The sequence below is a fragment of the Nilaparvata lugens genome, chromosome 3 (assembly GCF_014356525.2).
Source record: "Nilaparvata lugens isolate BPH chromosome 3, ASM1435652v1, whole genome shotgun sequence".
In the NCBI taxonomy this organism is placed as follows: domain Eukaryota; kingdom Metazoa; phylum Arthropoda; class Insecta; order Hemiptera; family Delphacidae; genus Nilaparvata; species Nilaparvata lugens.
Genome location: NC_052506.1, coordinates 41,567,643 through 41,592,910, shown reverse-complemented (window position 1 = coordinate 41,592,910; position 25,268 = coordinate 41,567,643). Strand labels below are relative to the sequence as shown.

General features: G+C 32.5%; 1 protein-coding gene across 2 annotated transcripts in view; it reads right to left on the bottom strand.

Moving 5' to 3' along the window:
- Positions 1-25,268, bottom strand: part of LOC111054081 (telomerase Cajal body protein 1) — a 164,186-nt gene that overhangs the window by 27,092 nt on the left and 111,826 nt on the right. For both annotated transcript variants that reach the window (XM_039423806.1, XM_039423807.1), the window contains 4 exons: positions 24,922-25,058; positions 23,405-23,494; positions 1,488-1,730; positions 935-1,052 (listed from right to left, as the gene is read on the bottom strand). In XM_039423806.1, coding sequence (XP_039279740.1) covers positions 935-1,052; positions 1,488-1,730; positions 23,405-23,494; positions 24,922-25,058 — 588 coding nt within the window. The remainder of the gene's footprint in view (positions 1-934; positions 1,053-1,487; positions 1,731-23,404; positions 23,495-24,921; positions 25,059-25,268) is intronic.

Genomic DNA, 25,268 nt, shown 5'->3' with positions numbered 1-25,268 from the left:
TCAATAACATTCGTTCATTTAAGAAACAAATTATCAAATGGCTTATTTCTTATCCACCTGAAAATATTGAGGGGTTGTTCACTGTCATTGGTTAACTTCATGGACTTCATCATGGTTGAAGTTGGATTGTACACACATGAATTATTATATTAGTGCGTGAATGGTGTGTGAATCTGAGTGTGAATGTAGCATCAAGAATTTTTTTTTGTTATTGATACTCCTACTTGCAAGCGAATTTGTTTTAATTCAGCAAGTAGTATTTTTTATTTTGACTTTCTTTAAGGCCTATTATTTTCGAGATTATCTTAAACAAATTGCAGTATTCATTCATTATTGTTAATTCAAACGTTTCTCATTTTATTTATTGTATGTATTATGCTATACTGTCAAAATAAAAATTATTTGATTTGATTTGATTTGAACCTTTAATGACATTGCAAAAGACGATAATACGAGTTATGAAAAGAGTAAGTAGGTTTGATCATTCAAGTTGTGTGAATGTGTGTGAATGAAGCATTACAAAAATATTTTCAAGCTGTGCTCCTACTTGAACACGAATTATATGATATAATTCAGCAAGTAGTACTTTTATTGTACCGGAAACTGTTTTTTTTCTTAATGTCTATTAGTTTTAAAGCTAACTCCAAATTTTTTTTGAACATGTAATAATAATATTATTAACTGAAATTTTGGATGGATATTGTAAATTGTTTATAATAGTTTGTTTTTGGTCAATAATTTTTTTCATTTGATTTGATATTTATATTATGTTCTATATTTCTATTTAATCGGAAAATAAATCAGAACTTAAGATTACTAAACTTACTAAGTATCTGGTTTTGGTTAGGATCACGTTTTCAATATTGTTAGACTATATTTGTATGTAATTAGAATATAGGTTTCAAAATTATAGAAATATAAGATGAATATTTACCTTACACCATTACAACAGTCTTTATGTGCATTGAAATATAGCTGAGTTTCAAAAGGCGTATCAGGATTGGAAACTGCACCAGTTACATCGAAGATGCACACTCTACCATCAGTATTTCCTGAAATTTAGAAGGTTTTTATTGAATCAGTTAAGATTTAGAGAGATATATTAAGCGCACAATATTGGGAAACGACAGTATCGAAATACTTGAAAAGGTATTTTAAAAGTGTATTAGTATTCTATTACTTACAATTTATTTGTAAATGTCAATTGAAATAATTCATGAGAAACAGTGAGAATTCAAATTAACATTAATAAATCCTTCAACAATCAACATTGGTTTCCTTTTACAATCTTATAAGTTATTAGTGGAAATCTGGACAAATAATACCTTAGGAGTTCAAGCTCATTTGGTTTTGTTTGCATGATTAACTACTATTTATTTTCAACAGATGTTCATGTGATACGTTATAGGGAAATAGAAATTACAAAACAATTTAATGCTTCAATACAATATTATTGTAAATTTAATTCTCGGAATTAATGAACATACCGGTCACGAGTGAAGAGCCATCAGGAGTCAAATCGAAATAAATTCTTTGCTGAGTGTTGACTGATCTTAGCATTGAGAATAGCACAGCACCTGGATTTCTCACATCCCAACAAACTATCTCAGAATCTCTCCTGGAGCCAGAATACAATCTATTGCCATCTGGTGAGAAGATCAAATGTGTTATTCCTCCTCCATGACCTTGGAATACGCACGTTCCAGTTCCACTTTTTTCGCTATATACACCTGAAAATCAATAAACGTTTAGGCTGGCCACTAACGGCAGAACTAACGGCTTGTCATGCACATTCACATGTTCAACATCAGCGAGAGGCTTCTGACATAAAATTAACAACCAATTACAATAGATAAACCACTGGAAAATTACAAATTATAATGATGTATAAATAGATATAAAAGAAAAAAAGGAAATTCATCACTATATATATATATATATATATATATATATATATATATATATATATATATATATATATAAAAGTTATATAGCTAATTACTTATATAGTTAGCACTCCTCATTCCATTATTGTTGATGTAGCATAGTTGTAGTGGAAGGTAACATTGTATTTAGTAGTCAGTTCCAAGCTAGCGGACATAGGGGACGGAGCTCTATTGCGAGATATAAAATTATTGTAATATGTGGTTAACAAATAAATTCATCTTTTAAAAAGACTATTTGATTAATCGCAATCTTAACTGGCACAGTCGGTAGGACACTTCAAAAACGAGAATTTGGTTTTTCGGTTTTAACCGTTAATGAAGTGATCATGAACTTACGAAAAAGTTGTATCAGTCACCTAACATCGGGACTTAAATAAGTGAACAATCATCAAAATAACTTCGTATCAAATTGAATAAGTTGGTGAACTATTATATTATTAAATTCGTGAGTGTTATTTGCAAAATTATATTTCTACTCAGTCACCTAATATCGGGACAAGTGTGAAAAATAATAAAATTAGTGAACAGTATAGTAAAGTGTTAACAACAATACCATATTTCATCTACAAAGTGAATCAAGAAAAAGCGACAGACTTTCAATATCAGGACAACCAAGGACCTTCATCATCTAATGACTACAACGAACTTCATCCTCTAAGGACTACCACGGACTTCAACTTCTAAGGACTACAACGGACTTCAACTTCTAAGGACTACTACGGACTTCAACTTCTAAGAACTTCCACCTCTGGAGAATATCCTACACATGCGACAGAACCCTAGACTGTGACAAGATGAACTCGATTATAGTATTGTGAGTAACAGAACATTTTTGTTTTATCATTTTATTACAAACTTGGACAATATTAATTTTACTTATTATTTTCGTATTTCTTTTTCTTGTAATTTTATCTATAACTAAGAGACATGAATTCCAACAATGATAAAGCAACCAATCCCCAAACTGTACCTACCCTTTAGAAAGAATTCTTGGACATGATCCCTGATTATTCAGGAGAGCCTACTATGCTAAATCGTTTTATTTCAATTTGTGACAAACTTGTAGCGAAATTTTACGTAACCGCCAATCCAGATGATTTCCGAAACGAATACTTGTATTCTACTATTCTTGCCCGTATTAAAAGCCCAGCTCTTGACATTGTTACTAGTTCTAACACTTATGCATGGCCTGACGTAAGAAAAGTTTTGATCAATAGTTACATGGACAAGAGAGATTGCTTTACTCTCAATCTTGAAATGGCTGAACTAAAACAAGAATCAGGTGACTCACCCTTTTCATTCTATGAACGAATCCAAAAACTTCTGAATTTACAGATTTCGTATTTCCGAAACAAACAACCTACAATATCAGAAGTCATGTGTCAGTATGTAAATGGATTAGCACTTAGAGTATTGCTAAGAGGAATAAGAGAGCCTCTCGAGTCTCTCATGGGAACCAAAAATCCCAGTTCGTTGGACAGTGCTCTTAACATGCTATCCAACGACTTCCAGTTCAAATTTGGTTTCTTTCAAGACCACTCTAATTTGAAAAAACCTAACACTCAAATCCAACACAAAAGTAATCCCAGCTATCAAATGCAAAACTATCCTCAGAGACAACAGTTCTATCACACTCAAAATCAGAAAGGTCAGTTCTTTCAAAACAAAAATCAACACTTCCAAAATCAACACATGAACAGACCTCAACAACATTTTCAAAACAATCAACCCAAACCACAGTATTTCAACACAAATCAGCCAAGAGCTCAAAATCCAAACTACAACCAACCAAGACCCCAAAATTCGTATCAACCAACGCCAATGAGCATTTCCTCAATCAACAATCGTCCCCAAAAAAGACCAAGACTGTTTCAAATGACAGGTCGACCAATTGACGAAATGCAAAATGATGAGTTTGATAATAATTTCGGAGAAAACGCTCAGAAAGAATTATCAGACGAATTCAAACAGCTCTCCGTTGAAAACGAAAATGAAACGTATTTCCAGCCAGCCGAACAAACCGAATCAGAGTGTTTTTTAGAGGATACGAGCCTCGAAAGAAATTTTCAATTATGAACTTACAAGATGACAAAAATGAACTTCCCTACTTCATTGACCCTAAAACAAGATTTAGAGTTCTAATCGACACAGGAAGCACTAGGTCATTCGTGAAGAACTTTATAGGTATGGAATGTTACAGATAAAACTTGATAGAAGACCCTTTAGAAGTAGCAACAGCGCATGGTATTTCACAAGAGAAATACAGTACAAAGATTTCTTTATTAGGAAAATCGAAACACACGTTCTATCTTTTTGATTTTCATAAAAACTTTGACCTTCTTCTTGGACTTGACAATATGAAAAAACTTAAAATAAATTTGGATTTCATTAATGACAGTATTGATTTCAATGGAATGAAACTACCTATTTATTATTTTAACGCAGAAGAAAATGATTCAAAAGTGAAGTCAACGAACCCTAAAATCAAATAATACAAATAAAATCATTTCTGATAAAAGCTAGAACTCAATCCATTATAGAAATTCCAATTGAAAATATGAATGAAGGTGAAGCTATATAGTATCATACAAAAACTTTTCCTGACTTGAAATTCCCCAGTGTCTAGTGAAAGTGAAAGAAAACAAAGCCTAATGTTCTATTTTGAACCCCACTACGTCAGACAAGAAATTTACCATTCACAAACCAATGTCAGTCGAATCGCTTGAAAACTATAATTGTATTATTCCAAGTGAGTTACGTAATCATAATGCATGTAATAATTTGAATCTACTCCATCACAAAACTAACAAAATCGATCTATCAAAAATTAGAACCAATCATATGAATGCCGAAGAAGAGCAAGCTATTTTACAGGTGATTAAAGATTACTCAGATATATTTCACATTGATGGAAATCCTTTGACTTTCACGAATGAAATAAAGCATATCATAAGAACCACCGACGAAATCCCGGTCTATACAAGAAGTTATCGCTACCCTGAAATCTATAGAACTGAAGTAAATCGACAGATTGATGAAATGTTGGAACAAAAAATAATTCAACCCTCCAATTCACCTTGGAATTCACCAATATGGGTCATTCCAAAGAAACAAGATGCTTCTGGTAAAAAGAAATTTCGACTTGTAATTGACTATCGCGGTTTGAATTCTAAGATTGTAGACAATAAATTCCCACTTCCTAATATTACGGATATTCTAGACAAATTAGGAAGAGCACAGTACTTCACTACCCTAGACTTATTCTCTGGCTTCCATCAGATAGAAATGGATCCTAGCAGTATTGAAAAAAACTACATTCTCTACAGACACGGGTCATTACGAATTTTTACGAATGCCCTTCGGTCTCAAAAACGGTCCACCCACTTTCCAAAAAGCTATGAATAGCATACTAAGAGGACTCCAAAATGAATTGTGTTTAGTATATTTAGATGACATTATTATTTATTCAACTAGTTTAGAAGAACACATTGATCGACTAAGACAAGTATTTGAAAGGTTAAGACAATCCAACTTCAAAGTACAACTTGATAAAACAGAATTTTTGCGTAAAGAAGTTAGTTTTCTCGGACACTTAGTGACACCAAACGGAGTTAAACCAAATCCTGACAAAGTCGAAGCGATAAAAAGATATCCTATCCCTAAAACAAAGAGAGAGATGAAAGGATTTCTTGGACTTCTAGGATACTATCGAAAATTCATAACAACTTTGCTCATTTAACAAAACCTTTAACTAAATGTTTGAAAAGAAATGCTAAAATAGATATACAGGACCCAGAGTACATTAAGTGTTTTGAAACTTGTAAGAATATCCTTACTAACGAACCAATCCTTCAGTATCCTGATTTTGAAAAACAATTCAACCTTACAACAGATGCTAGCAATATAGCTATTGGGGCAGTTCTCAGTCAGAACAAAGACGGTGCTGATTTGCCTTGTGCATATGAAAGTAGAACCCTCAACGAAACTGAAATGAACTATTCAACTATTGAAAAAGAACTTTTAGCGATAGTTTGGGGTACCAAGTACTTCCGCCCCTATCTCTATGGTAGAAAATTCAAAATATTCACTGACCACAAACCCCTACAATGGTTATTTTCTATGAAAGAACCGAATTCAAAATTATTAAGATGGAGACTGAAATTAGAAGGATTTGATTATGACATATGTTACAAAAAAGGAACAGCAAATCAAAACGCAGATGCCCTTTCCCGAATTCAGTTGAATAATAATAACACACAACCAAAACTCACCCAGATTATTCAGTGATATTGATGCGATTATAAATGAAGCCATTGAAAATGTAGTGAATATCATACCTAACGAGGATGCACAATCTATGATAGCTAACGTGGATGATAACGAAACGTTATTTCAAAGATTAGAAAATGAAACCAGTACAGATGATAATGAAACGAAAGTAACACATCAGTAGAAATACCAGTTTCAGATGACCCAGTTAACTATGCTAATAACCAAGTCATATTGAAGCTTGTGAGCAATAACCCAAAGAAAGTCACTATTCATAAAATATTTGATGGTAAAACAAGAATGATAGTAGATATCTGAGAATAATTTCGATAAAAATGTGATTGACTTCGTGAAAGAATATTTAGTGCCTAATGTTAGATATAGCTTGTATTTTGAAAATGAATTCTATGAAAGATTTGCTTCAGCGATTGCCAAAAATTTCAAATTTTCAAAACTCATACTTGTACGATTTAAAGTTAAAGTACTTGATGTAACACATGAAGATGACAGAATAGAAACTATTGATAATTATCATATTGGAAAAACGAATTACAGAGGTAACAAGAAACGTACGATAAGATAAGAAAAAAATACTATTGGCCCAACATGAAAAATGATATTCAAAATTTTATTAACAAATGTGAGATATGTCTCAAAACAAAGTACGAACGAAATCCACTTAATTTAGAAATGAACCTGACACCGACAGCTACAAGGCCACTTCAAATCATTCACGTGGACAGTATAACATTTGAGAAAAAGAAATTTCTCACGATCATTGATAGTTTTTCAAGATACGCACAATGCTATCCAATAACAAGTTGTAACAGTGTTGAGGTAGCAGACAAACTGCTTAGTTTCTTTTCCCACCATGGTATCCCTCAAACTATAGTTGCCGACTGATATGATAAACCATATGTTTTCGTTGTCATTGATTCATTCATAAATATCAAATGTTGTTGATCCGTTACTAGTAGAAAGTCATGTTCAATTTTATTTGATTAAAGCTCTACAAATGAAGAGTTTACTTATTTCAATTTAATCAAATAAAATTCCGACAAAGAAAAAGACAAAAACGATTGAAAACCGTAACTACGAAGAAGATAAGATGGAATCACATATTGACAAGTTTCTCAAGCCAAAGGAATTATCTATCGACCCAGATTCGCCTACGGCAGAGAGAGAGTGGAAACATTGGAAAAAGACGTTCGAAAATTTCTTAGAAGGAACGACAACCAAAGACAAAATGAAAATATTGGTAAACTTCTTATCACCTGCTTTATACGAAATTGTGGAAAGCTATACTTTATATGAAGAAATGCAAAACAACAAATAGGTGAGTCCATTGATCACTACTATTCTGAACTAAAAAGATTAAGCTTATCATGTAACTTCACTAGAGTGTCAGCCGAAGAAAACAAAAACGAGCATATTAGAGATGCTCTTGTTTCAGGGTTATGTTCTATTGAAATTAAAGAGAAACTTTTTCAACAAGGAGATTTGAGTCTACAAGAAACCGTTTTCCAAGCACGTGTTCTTGAATCCGCAAAAACATATGCCGACTCCTTTAAAAGTACTTGTTATACAAACTCTGTTGAAGAAAATAAAAACATAAGCTTGAGTGAATCTTTCTCAGATGTTAATGCTGTAACCCAAAATCGACAGGCAATTGTAGAGAAATCCGTTCAATGCCAACGTTGCGGATATAAAAAACACTCAAATTCTCAAGAATGTCCTGCAATAGGAAAGACTTGTCATAAATGTTCCCGAATTGGACACTTTTCCCATGTGTGTAAAAGTAAAACGCTCAAAGAAAAACTAACTACGTCAACTATTACTGCAGCTGGTATAGCCAGTAATCTTTCTAAAGCTACAATTATTGTTTCGGTGAATGGAATAAATACACCAGCTCTTATTGATACCGGAAGTGTTGCCAGTTTTATTGATGAAAAATTTGCAAAAACAAATAAATTTAAAACTGCATCAGATTCTTGTTTTATAAGATTTGCATCTGTTCAACATAACACCGCTACAAAAGCATGTGTTTATAGCAATATTGTGTACAAAGGAACTTGACTCACGATTGCCACCCAATAACTACCCGATCCAGAAGACACCCACAAGATGACTATGAATTCATGAAGAATGAGGTCAATCGCCTCCTTACAGAAGGAATAATTGAGGAAAGCCAGTCCAGTTGGCGTGCCCAGCCTTTCATTGTAACCAATGGACAGAAGAAACTAATGGTCATAGACTATTCACAGACTATTAATAAATTCACAAATTTAGACGCATACCTTCTCCCATTGATCGAAGATCTTGTAAACACAATTGCCAAGTACAACTTTTTTAGTACTGTAGATTTCAAGTCAGCTTACCATCAAATACCGATTCTTGAGAATGAACGACATTACACTGCCTTTGAAGTAGGCCGAAAACTTTATCAGTTCAAACGAATACCATTCGGAGTAACCAATGGAGTAGCTGCCTTCCAACGTACAATAAACGGACTTATAGAAAGAGAGAATTTGAACGACTGCTTTGCCTATTTGGATGATGTTGTCATTTGCGGTTCAGATCAAGAAGAACATGACAGAAATCTTAAGAAATTTCAACAAGTAATTGAATTGTATGGCTTGACTATAAATGAAGAAAAATGTAAATTTTCAAAAAAATCATTGAAGTTCCTTGGGTATGAGATAAAACATGGAGAAATTAAACCTGACCCAGAACGCCTTGCACCACTCATGAACTTTCCACCCCCAAGAAATGCTAAAGAAATGAAACGACTCATGGGATTACTGGCTCATTACTCCCGATGGATTAAAAACTTTTCTCAAAAGATTCACCCCCTTGTCCACATACAGAAATTCCCTCTATCTCAAGATCAGATGGAAACTTTGGAATTGTTGAAAAATGAAATTGCTTCCGCGGTACTGCTCTTTGTTGATGAAAATGTACCATTCATAATTGAGACAGATGCATCAGATTTTGCAATTGGTGCAACATTAACACAAAATTCTCGACCAGTAGCCTTTTTCTCACGAACTTTGTCCCAAAGTGAAACCAGGCATTCAGCTGTTGAGAAAGAAGCCTATGCCATTGTGGAGTCTATAAGAAAATGGAGACACTATTTACTACGAAAACAATTCACTTTGATCACTGACCAAAAATCAGTCACATTCATGTTTGGCACTCAACACAATAGAAAAATAAAAAATGAAAAGATACAAAGGTGGCGCCTAGAATTATCTGAATACAAATTCAACATAGTCTACAGACCTGGAAAAGAAAATGCACCAGCTGATGCACTCTCTCGTATATGTATTACAGCTGGTTGTTCAACATTGAACTCAGCTTTGGCAAAATACCATGATGAACTTTGTCACCCTGGTGTAACTCGTTTCTACCACTGGCTCAGAATGAAAAATCTCCCCTATACTGTAGATGATGTAAGGAAAATTTGCTCCAATTGTGCAATTTGCTCTGAAATAAAACCACAGTATATGAAGACAAAAGGAAATCTCATAAAGGCAACAAAACCTTTTGAACGAATTAATATGGACTTCAAAGGACCCGTACAATCAAAAACAAGAAATAAATACCTACTGGTGATGGTTGATGAGTACTCAAGATTCCCTTTTGTATTTCCTTGTCCAGACATGACTGCGAGAACAGTCATAAATTGCCTGGTCTCATTAATATCAATGTTTGGCCTTCCAAGCTATATTCACACAGACAGAGGAACATCCTTCATGTCAACTGAGTTGAAGAGCTTTCTTGGCTCAAAAGGGATAGCAACTAGTAGATCAACGCCTTACAATCCGAGAGGGAATGGTCAAGTAGAGCGATATAATGGAATTATATGGAAAGCAATAACACTAGCTCTAAGATCACGAGGACTTGATTCAAATCGATGGGAGGAAGTGTTGCCTGATGCACTTCACTCTATTCGATCTCTTTTGTGTACTACAACAAATTGCACCCCTCATGAACGAATGTTCCTACACATGAGATCCTCAACAAATGGACAGTCACTACCATCTTGGCTAATGAGCCCAGGACCAGTTTGGCTGAAGAAAATGAACCGAAATTCAAAGCAAGATTCATCAGTAGAAGAAGTTGAATTGATTGAGGCAAACCCAGAGTATGCTCACATTCGTCGCCCTGATGGACAAGAGTCCACTGTGTCGCTCCGTCATCTTGCCCCTAAGATAACACGAAAATCTAGCCGGGTAGAATGATATGATAAACCATATGTTTTCGTTGTCATTGATTCATTCATAAATATCAAATGTTGTTGATCCGTTACTAGTAGAAAGTCATGTTCAATTTTATTTGATTAAAGCTCTACAAATGAAGAGTTTACTTATTTCACCGACAATGGAGGTGAATTCAATAATGGCTTAGTAAAGGAATTGACAGAATTGCACAAAATCAAAATGCACTGGATAAGTACTCAACATCCGCCTTCAAATGGCTTAGCCGAACGTTTTCATTCTACGATAGTTGAGCACATCAGAATATTCAATAATCGCGACGAGTTCAAAACAGAAACAATTGAAAGTAAAGTAAAGTACGCCGTAATTGCTTATAACAATAGCATTCACCCGGTAACAAAACTGACACCTTTGGAAGTTTTATACGGACACATAGAATCTAATCCCATCCTCGAAATTGACATTCAGAACAGATTTATTAACGAATATGTTAATAATCACAAAGAAAAAACTAAACGACTATTTGACCATATACAGGAAATAAACCGAAGTAGAAAAGAACATGTCATCAACAAAAGGAACAAAGATCGAGAAGAACTACCAGAAATTCCAAAAGAAGTTTATGTGAGGAATGTACAAAAACTAAAAATAAATTCAACAAAGAAACTCTATCAGTGAATCGATAACTTAAAACTGCCAAAATAAGTCCCCGACATCATAACACTAGAGAGAAAATTCATTTATCCAAGATAAAAAGACCTAGAAAGTTTAAGAAACTGAACAAAGATCAAACTAATGAGAGAACTGAACAAGTAACAACCGATCCTAATTCAAATCCTGTTCTTCCAGGTTCCTCCTCTGCCTAATGAGTATGGCGAATCATTCTTCTAAAGCTGAAGAATTCAGGAATATAAGTAGTAATCTAGGAATAATTGCAGCAGATTTAGGCTCTGCAAAGTTAGAGATTTCAAAACACACTTTCATCCACTATTATGAACTAGAAAGTATTTTTGATCATGTTGATAATTTGAATATGTATTATGATAAGGTATCTGAAAAAATTAGAAATAAGATTCCAATAATGGAAAATGTAGAATATATAACTGATAATGGTAGTAAAGCAAGAGATATAGTAAACTATTTGAAATTTATTAATCATACTAGGAATATAATAGAAGATAAGTTAGATATCATACGTGTGACTAATGATAAGAGATCTAAAAGAGGACTATTGAATGGCATAGGAGCCGCAATAAAATTTATTACTTGAAATTTGGACTCGTATGATGGTGAAATATACGATTATTTACTTGAACATTTGAAAACTAATCAAAACAGTTTGATTGATCAAGTATCAGCCCAATATTCATTGAGTTCAGAACTTATTGCTGAATTTAATCAGACGTTGAACATTGTTAATTATAATTTTAATGAGTTGGAGAATAAATTTAAATTTGTAAATAATAAACTTAGCGACTATGTAGAACTAGAGAAATTTAGAGATTTGCTGAACCAGTTGAATATTTTATATAACATTGTATTAAGTTTGATCCAAGACATTGAAAACTCTTTAACATTTTGCAAATTGAAAGTTTTACATCCTAGCATTATTTCAACTCAAGAATTGTATTATCAGATAACCAAGATTGCTGGTTACTATCAGAATAAATTAACATTGAAACCTGAATTGAAAAATATGTGGGAATTCGAAAATTTGATAAATGTAAACTGTAAACTAACATCTAAAGAAATCATTTACTTTTTGAACTTACCAATCGTAGATGAATCAAATTCTAACTTATACAAGTTGTTTTCTGTACCTAGTATGTTTAAAAATGGATATGTAACTATTATTCCTAGGGTCAGATACTTACTCAAGTCAAACGATAATTATAATAAGAAAGAAATATCAATTGAAGGTCTAACTAGTGAATGCACTAGAAAAACAAGTTCAAATTTTATTTGTTCTGTAGAAAGTTAATGTCATGACAAATTGAAATGTGAAAAAGAAATTATTGAATCAGGAACTACATCAAACTGTAAATATAGTAAGATGAAAATAGGTAATAGTATTGTAAAATGGATTCCAGAATTGAATAGCTATTTGTGTATCTTTCCAAATGAAGAAAACATAAAAATTGACAAGCAAGCAGAAACGATAACAAAATCTGTAAAAGGAGTTTATTTAATTAATAGCAACAACAATACATATTATTATAATGGTAAAATACTTAATCATTTGTCTGAATCAGAATATCGACCTAAGTTATTGAACCTAGACAACGTTATCAATAGTATGAATGAAGACCAAGAACCAGAATTCACAATTAATTTAGAACATCTTAATTTTAATCCGATTGCTGTTAACAAGTACACCCCCATAAGGGAAGAAAGTATTTTCACTACAAACATAAGTTTTTGGACAATTATTTTGTATGTAATTTTTATTCTAATGTCAATTGTTCTATTGTATCGTTATCTAAGTAGAAAAGTTTCACCCAATGTAAACATTGTTAACAACCCTACCCCCGAAGTTCTTTTTAGGGATGGAGGAGTTATATAGCTAATTACTTATATAGTCAGCACTCCTCATTCCATTATTGTTGATGTAGCATAGTTGTAGTGGAAGGTAATATTGTATTTAGTAGTCAGTTCAGTTCCAAGCTAGCGGACATAGCGGATGGAGCTCTATCGCGAGATATTAAATTATTGTAATATGTGGTTAACAAATAGATTCATTTTTTAAAAAGACTATTTGATTAATCGCAATCTTAACTTATATATATATATATATATATATAATATATATATATATATAATATATATATATATATATATATATATATATAGGGTGTCCCAGATAAGGTGTAAACCCTGGCTACCATAGATTCTACATGCAATTTGCAACAAAAAATGTTCAGTAAAATTTTCTCCTATCGATCTTCGTTTTCGAGATATATCGATTTTTCAATATTTTTCAAGTAGGCGTACTTCCAGTCATTAAATCGTCAATATCTCAAGAACCATTGGTCTTAAGTGAATTTTGAGGACATCGTTGAAAAGAGGACAAAATTTCACATTGATTTGATGTATAAAACATGCCAAAGTCGATTATTGAGAAGTATTTTTTAGCGGTCAAAGTTGAAAAAGAGTGATTTTTGAAGTTTTTTGAAAACTTCAGACACATTTTTCTCGATTTTTTTTCCAGAGTACGAAATAATTTTTATAGCGCAAAAACTCCCTTTTTTGATTATCTTTCGAATGAGACCAAATAGAGGTGTCTAGCTCAAATCCTCGAATCAGAATTTCAGTTTAAATTCGATTTTTTAATTAAAAACGAGACTTATCTTGTTTGAGAGTGAATAATTGTCTACAATTTGATAGCTTTGTGTCGAGTGATTGAGGGCGTAAAAATACTTTTTCTATAGGAAATTTGGCTGAGAAATTCAATGAAACTGGTTAGAAGTTCGTATCTGCAATTGTTATTGAGATACAAGTTGAAAATCGTTCAAAGTTGAGTTAAAATCTAAACTTTTCAAACAGTTTTTTCTTGAATTTTTTTCACAGTAACAATATTATTTTTCCAATAATGAAAAAACTTTGCCATTTTATAAACTATCGAATGAGTATAAATTTTCCAGAAAAATTTCAAAACTAGAGTGTTAAAAAATGAAAATGTTCAAGAAGAGCACCCTAAAGACATCTTTTCGTTGTTTAAATTCATACCATTGAGATTCAATTGAGTGAGAAGAAAAAATCAATCTGTTCATTAATCAGCTGCTCTGATAGAATAAAACGTTTTTCTAATGCTCACCCAACAATAGAGACAATTCTCGTAGTCATTGTATGAAAAGTAACCTGCTTACAGTCGGTCGATAATGACGTCTTTCCAGTCAATAGTCCAGTTTCCCAATTAGCATTCGATGACGTCAGAACGAGGCCCAACGAAGTCAGACGGGCAAGTGGGAGTATCTTGCAACGTAGTAGAAGGTGCAGAGAGAATAATAGAGGATATTTTGAATTTCGTTGAATAAAGTATATCAATTTTATTTAATCAATGGACAATGATTATTCATATGGACTATATCCACAATACTTCCAATTGATGTTAATCAATTAACACAAAACAGGTAGGCCTATCATTAGGCCACAGAGAATACTACATGACATGATAATTATTATACTCAGGTATTTTTATGGAAAATAAATGGATTTGATGCATTATAGTGGATAGAAAATATTCATTAGAGGATGAACTTTGTCACAGACTTAACACATGTTTTACCTAGGAATCACAAAGAAAGCTGTTTCTGAGGTGCTCTTCTTGAAAATTTTCATTTTTTAACACTCTAGTTTTGAAATTTTCCTGGAAAATTTATACTCATTCGATAGTTTATAAAATGGCAAAGCTTTTTCATTATTGGAAAAATAATATTGTTACTGTGAAAAAAATTCAAGAAAAAACTGTTTGAAAAGTTTAGATTTTAACTCAACTTTGAACGATTTTCAACTTGTATCTCAATAACAATTGCAGATACGAACTTCTAACCAGTTTCATTGAATTTCTCAGCCAAATTTCCTATAGAAAAAGTATTTTTACGCCCTCAATCACTCGACACAAAGCTATCAAATTGTAGACAATATTATTCACACTCAAACAAGATAAATCTCGTTTTTAATTAAAAAATTGAATTTAAACTGAAATTCCGATTCGAGGATTTGAGCTAGACACCTGTATTTGGTCTCATTCGAAAGATAATTAAAAAAGGAAGTTTTTGCGCTATAAAAATTACTTCGTACCCTGGAAAAAAAATCGAGAAAAATGTGTCTGAAGTTTTCAAAAAAACTTCGAAAATCACTCTTTATCAACTTTGACCGCTGAAAAATACTCCTCTATAATCGACTTTGGCATGTTTTATACATCAAATCAATGTGAAATTTTGTCCTCTTTTCAACGATGTCCTCAAAATTCACTTAAGACCAATGGTTCTTGAGATATTGACGATTTAATGACTGGAAGTACGCCTACTTGAAAAATATTGAAAAATCGATATATCTCGAAAACGAAGGTCGATAGGAGAAAATGTTATAAGGGTTTTACACCTTATCTGGGACACCCTATATATAAATTATGTAAACTTAAACAATTGATGTGCTGACTACTATTTTTGTCAGTACCGCTTAGTGTCACTCTCAGCGCGCTCATTTTAGTTAGTCTACTCCAGCCACTTGATGTGTTAACATGTATTTTTTGCAAATAAAATTTCTTTTTAAAAACTGAGTTTTAATGAACGTGAACGTGTTTGGCGCCTGAACAGGGACCCTGAAGAGTTTTTCGTGAGAATTTCGTGAAAATTGTGCTGTTCATTTAACCGCCAGTTTATATTGATCAATTATCAATCACAAGTGATCGCAGAAAATTCGAAAGTCGGGGTCGCAACTGATATGAACCATCATCGAGACCGTCAAGTGGAAGAGTGACTCATCAACACCAACAACCAACAACCACCATCCTGGGGAAGAAAGGCAAGAAGGATAGCAGACCAGACCATAAACTTCTTATCGATTACCGGCCAAGGTTAAGATCGTACCTGGCTCTGGCTGCAGCTGTATCCAATTCCACAGTTCAAGGTAACACGTCTTCTACATCTACAATCAGTGACAGTAATAGTGAAGATAACAGTGAAAGCACAATGGATAACCCCCTTATTTCAAGACCAATTGCGAAACATCACCTACACATAATACCTGAATATACAGGAAACCCAATAGAACTACTTAGCTTTCTTGAAGTTGTCGAAAAATTGAAAAATGACTATTGTAATAATCGTATCGCGGAAGCAGCAGACAATCATTGGATTCTCCTTCACTATTGTAAAAACAAATTACATGGACCTGCTAAAGATGTAATCCTCAACAGTACAGTAGATGACCTCTCAAATTTGATTGATGTTTTGAAAAACAACTTTGCCGATAATAGGACAGTAGAACAATTAACTATGGAACTGATGCTTGCTATGAAATCACACCAAAAAGAACACCCTATTCAATTCATAAATAGACTGCAACAAAAAAGAACCGTGATTATCTCAAGACACAAACTCGATGGACTAACTGGTCCAATTCTTGAAACTATCTCATCTCAATTGGATAAACAAATTGTAATGATTTTAGTCGAAGGAATCAACCACCAGCTTGGAGCTCACCTACAAACGCTAGGAATCAAAGACCTCAGTGATGCAAGGCAGGCTATTATCAATAAGAGTAGTGCTTATTTGAAACATTTAGGATTTATTACTGATGTAACACAAATGAATCAAACTTTCAGTAAATCTGAAGGAAAACAAAACTCGTCAAATTCCAATCAAAATTCGCATCCGAAAAATTTCCATCAGTTTCAAAACCAAAACAATTCAAATCAAAGAAACTTTTCTCAATCTCAAAATCGTAATTTCAATTTCAATCAGAGCAATTTTTCTCAACCTCAAAATCATTTCAATCAGAGAAATTTCTCTCAGCCTCAAAATAATTTCAACAGAGGACAATCCTTTCAAAGTAGATTTCGTAATGGACAAAGTTTCCAAAATCACAACTTCAATCGTAATCCAAATGCAAACTTCAATAATAACAACCAAAATTTGAATCAAAAATCAAACGATGTGAGCATGAGAACAGTTTCCAACTTTCAAAAGTTTCCAGTTCACAATATTGAATCTTCTGAAAATGAGTTTTCCGAATTTGAAAGCATGAATGCTAGAATGAGTTCTATGGAAAATGCTGTAAGTGACCTTTGCGAGAAAATGAATCATTTTTATATTAGATTTGAATACGATCTCTCTTGATTTGCCTCATATTCATTACAATGATTCACGAATTTTGATCGATACAGGTAGTAAATATAATTTCATTAAACCTCAAATGGTTTCTCCTCAAAAATAATTGATTGTGATTATAAAATTCGTACACCCGCTGGTGAATCTAATGGAAAAAGTTGTGTAAATATTAATGTTAAGAATATGCTTGGTGTTGATAAAGATGGAAAATTTTATGTGTACGATTTTAGCGATAATTATGATGTTCTTATTGGAAAGCAAACATTGCAAGGGTTGAAAGCAAAAATTGATTTGGAGACCAATTGTCTCATAACGAAAGATTGCACGATACCACTGTTAGGAATGAATTGAAAATTAAAACTAATGTTTGCACTCCATCAGATAAGCAATGTGTTGTTAGTATTAAGGAATTGCAGTTGTATAATATTGTAACTGATATTGATAGGAATGGTTTTATTGAGATTGAATATTTTTCTGATTGTGACAAAACGTTGAGTATCGAAACAGTTTCTGTAGAAGATTGTGAATTGTACATGGGTGAGATGATCGATAATCCCCTCTCCATTGACGAAATCACTTCTTTATTGAGAACTGAGCATATGAACTCAGAAGAGAAAGAATGCATTATTAGTACTCTTATGAAATATCCCGAAATAATAAAATTCGAAGGTGATATATTAACTGCTACTAACTTGCTCAAGCATAAAATAGTGACTACAGACGAAGAACCTGTTTATTCAAAAAACTACCGCTATCCTATCTCATTTAGGCAGGATATTAGTAATGAAATAAACAAGTTACTCGAACAAAAGATAATAAGACCGTCTAATTCTCCGTACAACTCTCCCTTATGGGTTGTGCCGAAGAAACCTGATGCTTCAGGAAAACGCAAAGTTCGTCTTGTAGTAGATTATCGGAAATTAAACAACAAAACTAAAGATGATAGATTTCCTCTCCCGAATATTGAAGACTTGTTCTCAAAAATCGGTCGAGCAACGTACTTTTCGGCTATTGACCTTGTTTCAGGATTCCATCAAATCGAAATGGAACCCGAATCAATACCAAAAACAGCTTTTAGTACTGAAAATGGTCATTATGAGTTTCTCAGAATGCCATTTGGGTTGAAAAATGGTCCACCTCAATTTCAAAGGACAATGAACTTGATATTTTGTGATTTATCAAATGTTCTTGTATATCTTGATGATATTATTATTTTTAGTGATAGCTTACAAGAGCACATAAAACACCTGAACGTTGTATTCAAACGATTGAAAACTCATCAACTAAAAATACAATTGGACAAGACCGAATTCTTTAAGAAAGAATTTCTATTTCTAGGTCACATAGTTTCGGAAAAAGGCATTCAGCCTAATCCTGAAAAAGTAAAAGCAATAAAAGATTTTCCCGTTCCACAAACTACTAAAAAAATAAAACAATTTTAGGTTTGGCAGGATACTACAGAAAAATGATAAAAGGATTCGCTAAAATAGCTCAGCCTTTAACTAACGCATTGAGAAAAACATCAACTATAAACCCAAAAGATCCTAAATTCATTGAAGCTGTCAATTTCCTGAAAGAAGCAATTACTAACGCACCAATATTGCAGTTACCTAAATTGAATGATCCATATATTTTGACAACAGACGCATCCAACGTAAGCTTAGGAGCGGTCCTTAGTCAAATGACTGACAATAAAGATCTCCCAATTTCATTCGCTTCTAGAACACTCAATCCCGCTGAACAAAATCTTTCTACTATTGAAAAAGAAATGTTGGCAATAACTTGGGCAGTGAAACACTTCAGGCCATGTTTGTATGGAAGAAAATTCACCCTAAGAACAGATCACAAGCCACTCCAATGGCTTCATTCTCTAAAAGAACCAAATGCTAAATTAATGAGATGGAAATTGTTAATGGAAGAGTATGATTACACCGTAGAACTCATAAAAGGTCGCTCAAATTGTGTTGCTGATTGTCTCTCACGGCCTTTCAATGTAAATATGATGGAAAGTAGTGATGAATTTACAGGTTTTGACGATTCAGAATTATTCCCAGGCTTTCCCGCGGAAAATAATGCGAACAATGCCAAAGACAATGCCAATAACAATGATGAGTACGATGACATTGATATCAATGATCTGCTAAGATTCCATAACAATGAAGCTCCTCCGTCGGTGAGTGAAAGTGTATTGAATGATCTTGATGAACGAATAGGTAACAATTCGATAGTTAATGCTAATATTGATAATATTAATGAGAATGATGTGGAAACTGGCAATGAAAACCTTGTAAATAATACCAATAATGATAATGACAATGACTCACTAATGACACAACATTCTCAAGAAAGTTCAGATGATAGAATAGGTATAATGGACGAAAATAGTATCATAAACACTGAAGCAAACCAAATAGTTATTTCACGAGGTAAAGGAAAACCCCAATTCAAAAAGATCTTTAATAAAAACAGAATAATTTTCAAATACAGAGACGCACGTGACATTGGAAACAACGTAGAAGAAATACGAGAGTATTTGAAACCTGATACTGTTTACGGTATAGTATTTTCAATTAAAAGTCCATTGTTTGAAGCTCTAAAAACAGAAATTCTAAGTTCAATTACTAATGAAATTGTCAAAATAGTTCCCAACATAAAATTCCGAATCTACAAAAGAATAAACGCCGACATAACTGATGTAGATGAACAAACAATGATAATAGCTTGATGTCATGAAGACAAAAACTTCCACAGAGGAATTAACGAGAATTATAAACAAATACGTAAAAACTACTATTGGCCCGCAATGCACAAAGACGTAACAGAATTTGTAAATAAATGTGAAATCTGTTTGAAAACCAAGTATGAAAGAAACCCAATTAAAACTAAATTCAAAGTAACTCCCACACCTACTAAACCTTTCGAAAAACTGCAGATTGACACTTTCACGTATAATAATATTAAAATCCACACAATTGTCGATTCGTTTTCTAAAAGACTTTCCGCCTACACATTGAAATCAGCTAACAGTATCGAAATAATAGAAAATCTAAACAACTATCTTTCAGTTTTCCCAATTCCAAAATGCATTCAAACCGATAACGGATTAGAATTCAACAATGCACTATACAAACAATTCACTGAAATAAATGGTATTGAAACTTACTTCACCACACCTTATCATCCCCAATCTCAAGGACTAATAGAAAGAACACACTCCACAATTATTGAAATTCTACAAGGACTCGAAATTAAATTCCCAAAATATAGTGTTGAACAAAAACTTCGATTAGCTTTGCAAACCTATAACAATTCGATAAAAGATCAATTCAACTTAAGCCCAAATGAACTAACTTTCGGAATTCAGAATTATTTACCAAATAATCAAGATCAGGATAATCCCGCAGTAATCACTGAAGAACTTGCTAATCAATACTTCAAAGAAATACAAGCGTTGAATGATGCCGTTTACAAGAAAATAATCAAGGAAAAAAACGAACAGAAAAATGTAACAAAAATAGAGAGGAACCACCTGAAATACCAGATAGGATATTCATCAAAAACCCGAAATTTCACAAAAATGTTCCAAGATATAGCAAAGCTACTAAGGAAGGTGATAAGTTTAAACTGAAAAGAAATGTAATCAAAATCCACCCTAACAGAATGAAAAGGCCTCGTAAGAAAGTAAAAGATAATCTAATTGTTGCAGATGAAGGCAATGACCATCCTTCTGTTGTTCCTGATCCCAGCAACGTTGACTGACAGACTTGACAAAGACAGCAGGAATAATTCCGATTAAAATAGGACAATCTATGCTCATTAACGACACATACAAAGTTATCCATTTTACTAACGTGACTGACCTTAAAATACAATCTTTGAAATTACAGACTCATATTAATAATCTGCAAGTCGCTTACATATCCTCTGACATTATTGAATACTTGAAGAAAATTTCACTCAACCAATATTTTAAATTAGAAATGATTTCTGAAAATAAAAATAAAAAGGTAAAACGTGGACTAATAAACCCCTTCTTCTGGGGGTACCAGGACGAAGGGAAAAAGGTAGGAAACGCCATATCATGGTTGACAGGACTTATGACTGCTGACGACAAAGAACACCTCGACAAAGTTATTGATAAAATAGAAAATAATGAATTACATCTTGTTAAAAATGAAGAACATAATTTTGAAATGAACCATGAGTTAATTAAGAAATTTAATTTCGATGTTGAGCATATTAATTCAAATAATAAAGCATTAGAAAATATTACTAACGAAACTGCCAATATGGTCGAAAATATGCAAGCTGTTGACTTAATTACTTTGACTATAGAATTGTTGGATGATGAAATAAATGATGTTGTTAACTCGTTGATGTATTGCAAAGAAGGGAAACTTCATCCATCAATTTTGAGCTTTGATGATTTTCGTAGGTTAATTAATTATAAGAATTATTCATTAGCTAGTAGAGATTCCAGTATTTTATGGGAAATTAGTAATAGCACTTGTATTTTATCGAAATCTGTTATAACTTACATTATCCATTTACCGAAATTAAACGATTTATTTGAAAAATATGACCTTCTGTCTTATCCTGTTGAAATGGAATCAAATGTTCACACCATGAAATTGAAAGAAAAATCGATATCTGTGTCTCAAAACAAAAAGCTTTGGAAACTGACCAATTGTCAAAAATTCTCTTCTATTTCTTTTTGTACTTCAGGAGAAATTATACATGATAACTGTATTTTGTCTGTAGTAAATAATAAGGATTTGGATAGTTGTGTAAGAATAGAAATAATTAATGATAGACCATTTATGAATTATTTCGAAAATTGTAATTGTATTTTAGGATATAAGTTTGATCAAATTAATATCAATAATGGCACTATAAATACTCCCTCATCTTTCCTTATCAATCTGAATATCAATGATAAAATGACAGATGTAAAATTACCGTTTACTTCAGTTACCACATATGCACAAAAATTAAGTCATGTACCAAATAAAATTCATACTAAACTTATCGATTTGAAAGATGTTAGTAAACTTGATGATATTGAACCTAGAGATTTTGATTTTATAAATTTTGAAGATTCTTTCATCCTTAAGACACGCCACATTGTAATTTTTGTTTTAAGTACATTTATACTTCTTGTAATTTTGATAATCGTTTATTACAAATTTAAGAAGCCAACCAGTGTACTAAATTACCGAATTGATACACAAGTACCAATATCATCAACCCCTACCATAAGCTATATTGTACCACCTAGAAATTAGATCTAAGTTAGTAAACTTTAATTTGTAACTTCATTTTAATTTTTGTAATTTTTGAGTGTCCCAAATTTATTTTTTGGGACGAAAAAAACTTAAGGAGCGAGGAATTATGTAAACTTAAACAATTGATGTGCTGACTACTATTTTTGTCAGTACCGCTTAGTGTCGCTCTCAGCGCGCTCATTTTAGTTAGTCTACTCCAGCCACTTGATGTGTTAATTTTTTGCAAATAAAATTTCTTTTTAAAAACTGAGTTTTAATGAACGTGAACGTGTTATATATATATATATATATATATATATATATATATATATATATATATATAAATAAATAAATAGACTCAAATAGAGCAGCGAAGAGAAAAATGGACCTAACCTCAAAAATTTTGCTCGATCCGGTTCGCTGTGACACAACAATATAAGACGACTGAGTATGATGCATGTTCTACCGTTAGTGGCCAGCCTTACTGAACACTACATTCTAATTGAATTCTTCAATGTTGTTTTCCATCACGAACTGTTTATTATTAAAACACTTTTTGTTATTAGAAAAAAACGACTAGCAGTCAGATATTTTACAATAAATGAATTAAACACTCACTGTGACAACGTGAGCGTTTAATGTTCTTCATTAAAAATATCCAATGATTTATAGTTTGTTCTAATCCAGAAATAATTGTTTTGTTTCCATAATTTTTTTATGCTGGTGAAATTACACAATTTCAAACATAGCATTCTACTGTAACCCAATGTTATTCATGTTTTGTCATTTAATGAATTGGTTTTATTTGAAAATGTGTAGGATTCGATCAAAATGAAACCTTTATTATGCCATTTCTGATTCATACAACATACCTATTTCTTTGGCGTAGGTTCCCACAGCATAATCAGTTGAGCTAGGGTTGAAAGCAATACATGACACTATTCCCAGTTGGCCAGTCACCTCTGTAAAAATTACAAAGAATATTTAATTTCATGAATGTTGTTTTCCGTCCCTAATTCATGTACTAATTATCCCCTCTAATTTATTATCAAAATGGCAACATTTAAAGTATTTATTGGAAATTTTATTCTAGTTAATTTCAAAAATGAATATGTAACAGATATTCCAAATCCTCCATACTTCATTGCCCAACCATGTAGAAATTTTCACAAGTATAATGATAATTTTTTTTAATGTCATTTTTAAAAACACTGAGTCCCGGTTGCACAACAGCCGGTTAAATTTTAACCGTGATTAATTTCACGAGAACCAATCAGAGAAGGCCTTTTTGATAAGACGGCTTCTCTGATTGGTTCTCGTAGAATTAATAACGGTTAAAATTTAACCGGCTGTTGTGCAACCGGCACTGAGTGATTGAGGGAGGAAAAGGTAATCCGATTTCTCTACCGAATTCACAATAAAATAACCTAGTTCGAATGAGGTTCGTTCTCAACTCCCATATACAATTCCCGAGTTTCCACGAGTAACTTAAATAAGAAACTTGATTGGAAAAAAAACAATATTACATAAATAAATCAATACAATTTTAACATTGAATTAAAAGTTCTAACTTGATAGACAAGTTCAGCTGAAGTATTGGAGGTGTTGATTTAAAAGTGGGTTTTGCTTTATCAGTTTTTCATTGCGTTTTGTATAAAATGATAGTATGAAAAATCCAATTGTTTCTACATAATCTCTATTTCAGATTTAGAAAAAAACTGAGCTAAACACACTAATTCCCATAATAAATCAATGTGGAGAAGAATATTCTCATTTCTTCTGATCAAAATATACTGAGATTTTTGCAACCTCAAGAGCTGTAAAGCTCGAAAATGTTAATATGCAGGTGATTAAATCCAGCCATGAAGTCCCTATTAACATATTATATGGCAGCAAAAGAAGTATGCAGATTCATTATCAGAATCTGATTGTGGAATTATAGTAGTTTATCATGATTCCAGCTAGACCAATAAGGCAAGCGAAGCCAGGCTGCCGGCTAGTATTGCCTGTAATCAAAACAGGCTTAGTCCAACTCTTTGTCTGCTGGAAGAAAAATGAGAGAAAAAATTATTAAATTAGCTAAAGAATGTACTAAAAGTATTTAAGTAAAGATTTACTGACCAAGTGAGCATTTGTGGCTTAAATGGATCAATTTATTTGGGCTCTATTATTTTTTGGCATGATGGATTATGATGATTGTAATAAGAGTATCACACTAATTTTACTGATTGAATGAAGTATGGACAAAATATGAGGTATGTAATAAAAGACATGATTGAGATTCATAGATGAGTTTTTCTTGAAAATGGTCCACATTCTTGGTGGTGTATTTTCAGTTAGTACAAAATAAGGCCACACATTCAAACAATTTTTGAAACAATCAACCAACCTTTTATTTTTATTAAAGTGGATTTTTTTCCGGGTATTGCAGTATCAAATATTCTTATAGAATCCTTGAACCCACAGTACAATCTCTCCCCAGATGAGTTGAACGTAACAGAGTATGCATTCCAAATTTCATCAGCACTAAAATAAAAGGAGCAACAACATTTATTGAAAATATGAAAATTAATTGAAATTTAAACACAAATTCTTATCATACCATAAAGTCAATATTGATTTTGAATTGCAAATTTTAATGACTAACATTACACCAAGTGATGAGGTAATCAAGCCAATTTCCATCTATTAAAAAAATATATCTTACGACCAGACTGAATTGGACTCCACAACAAA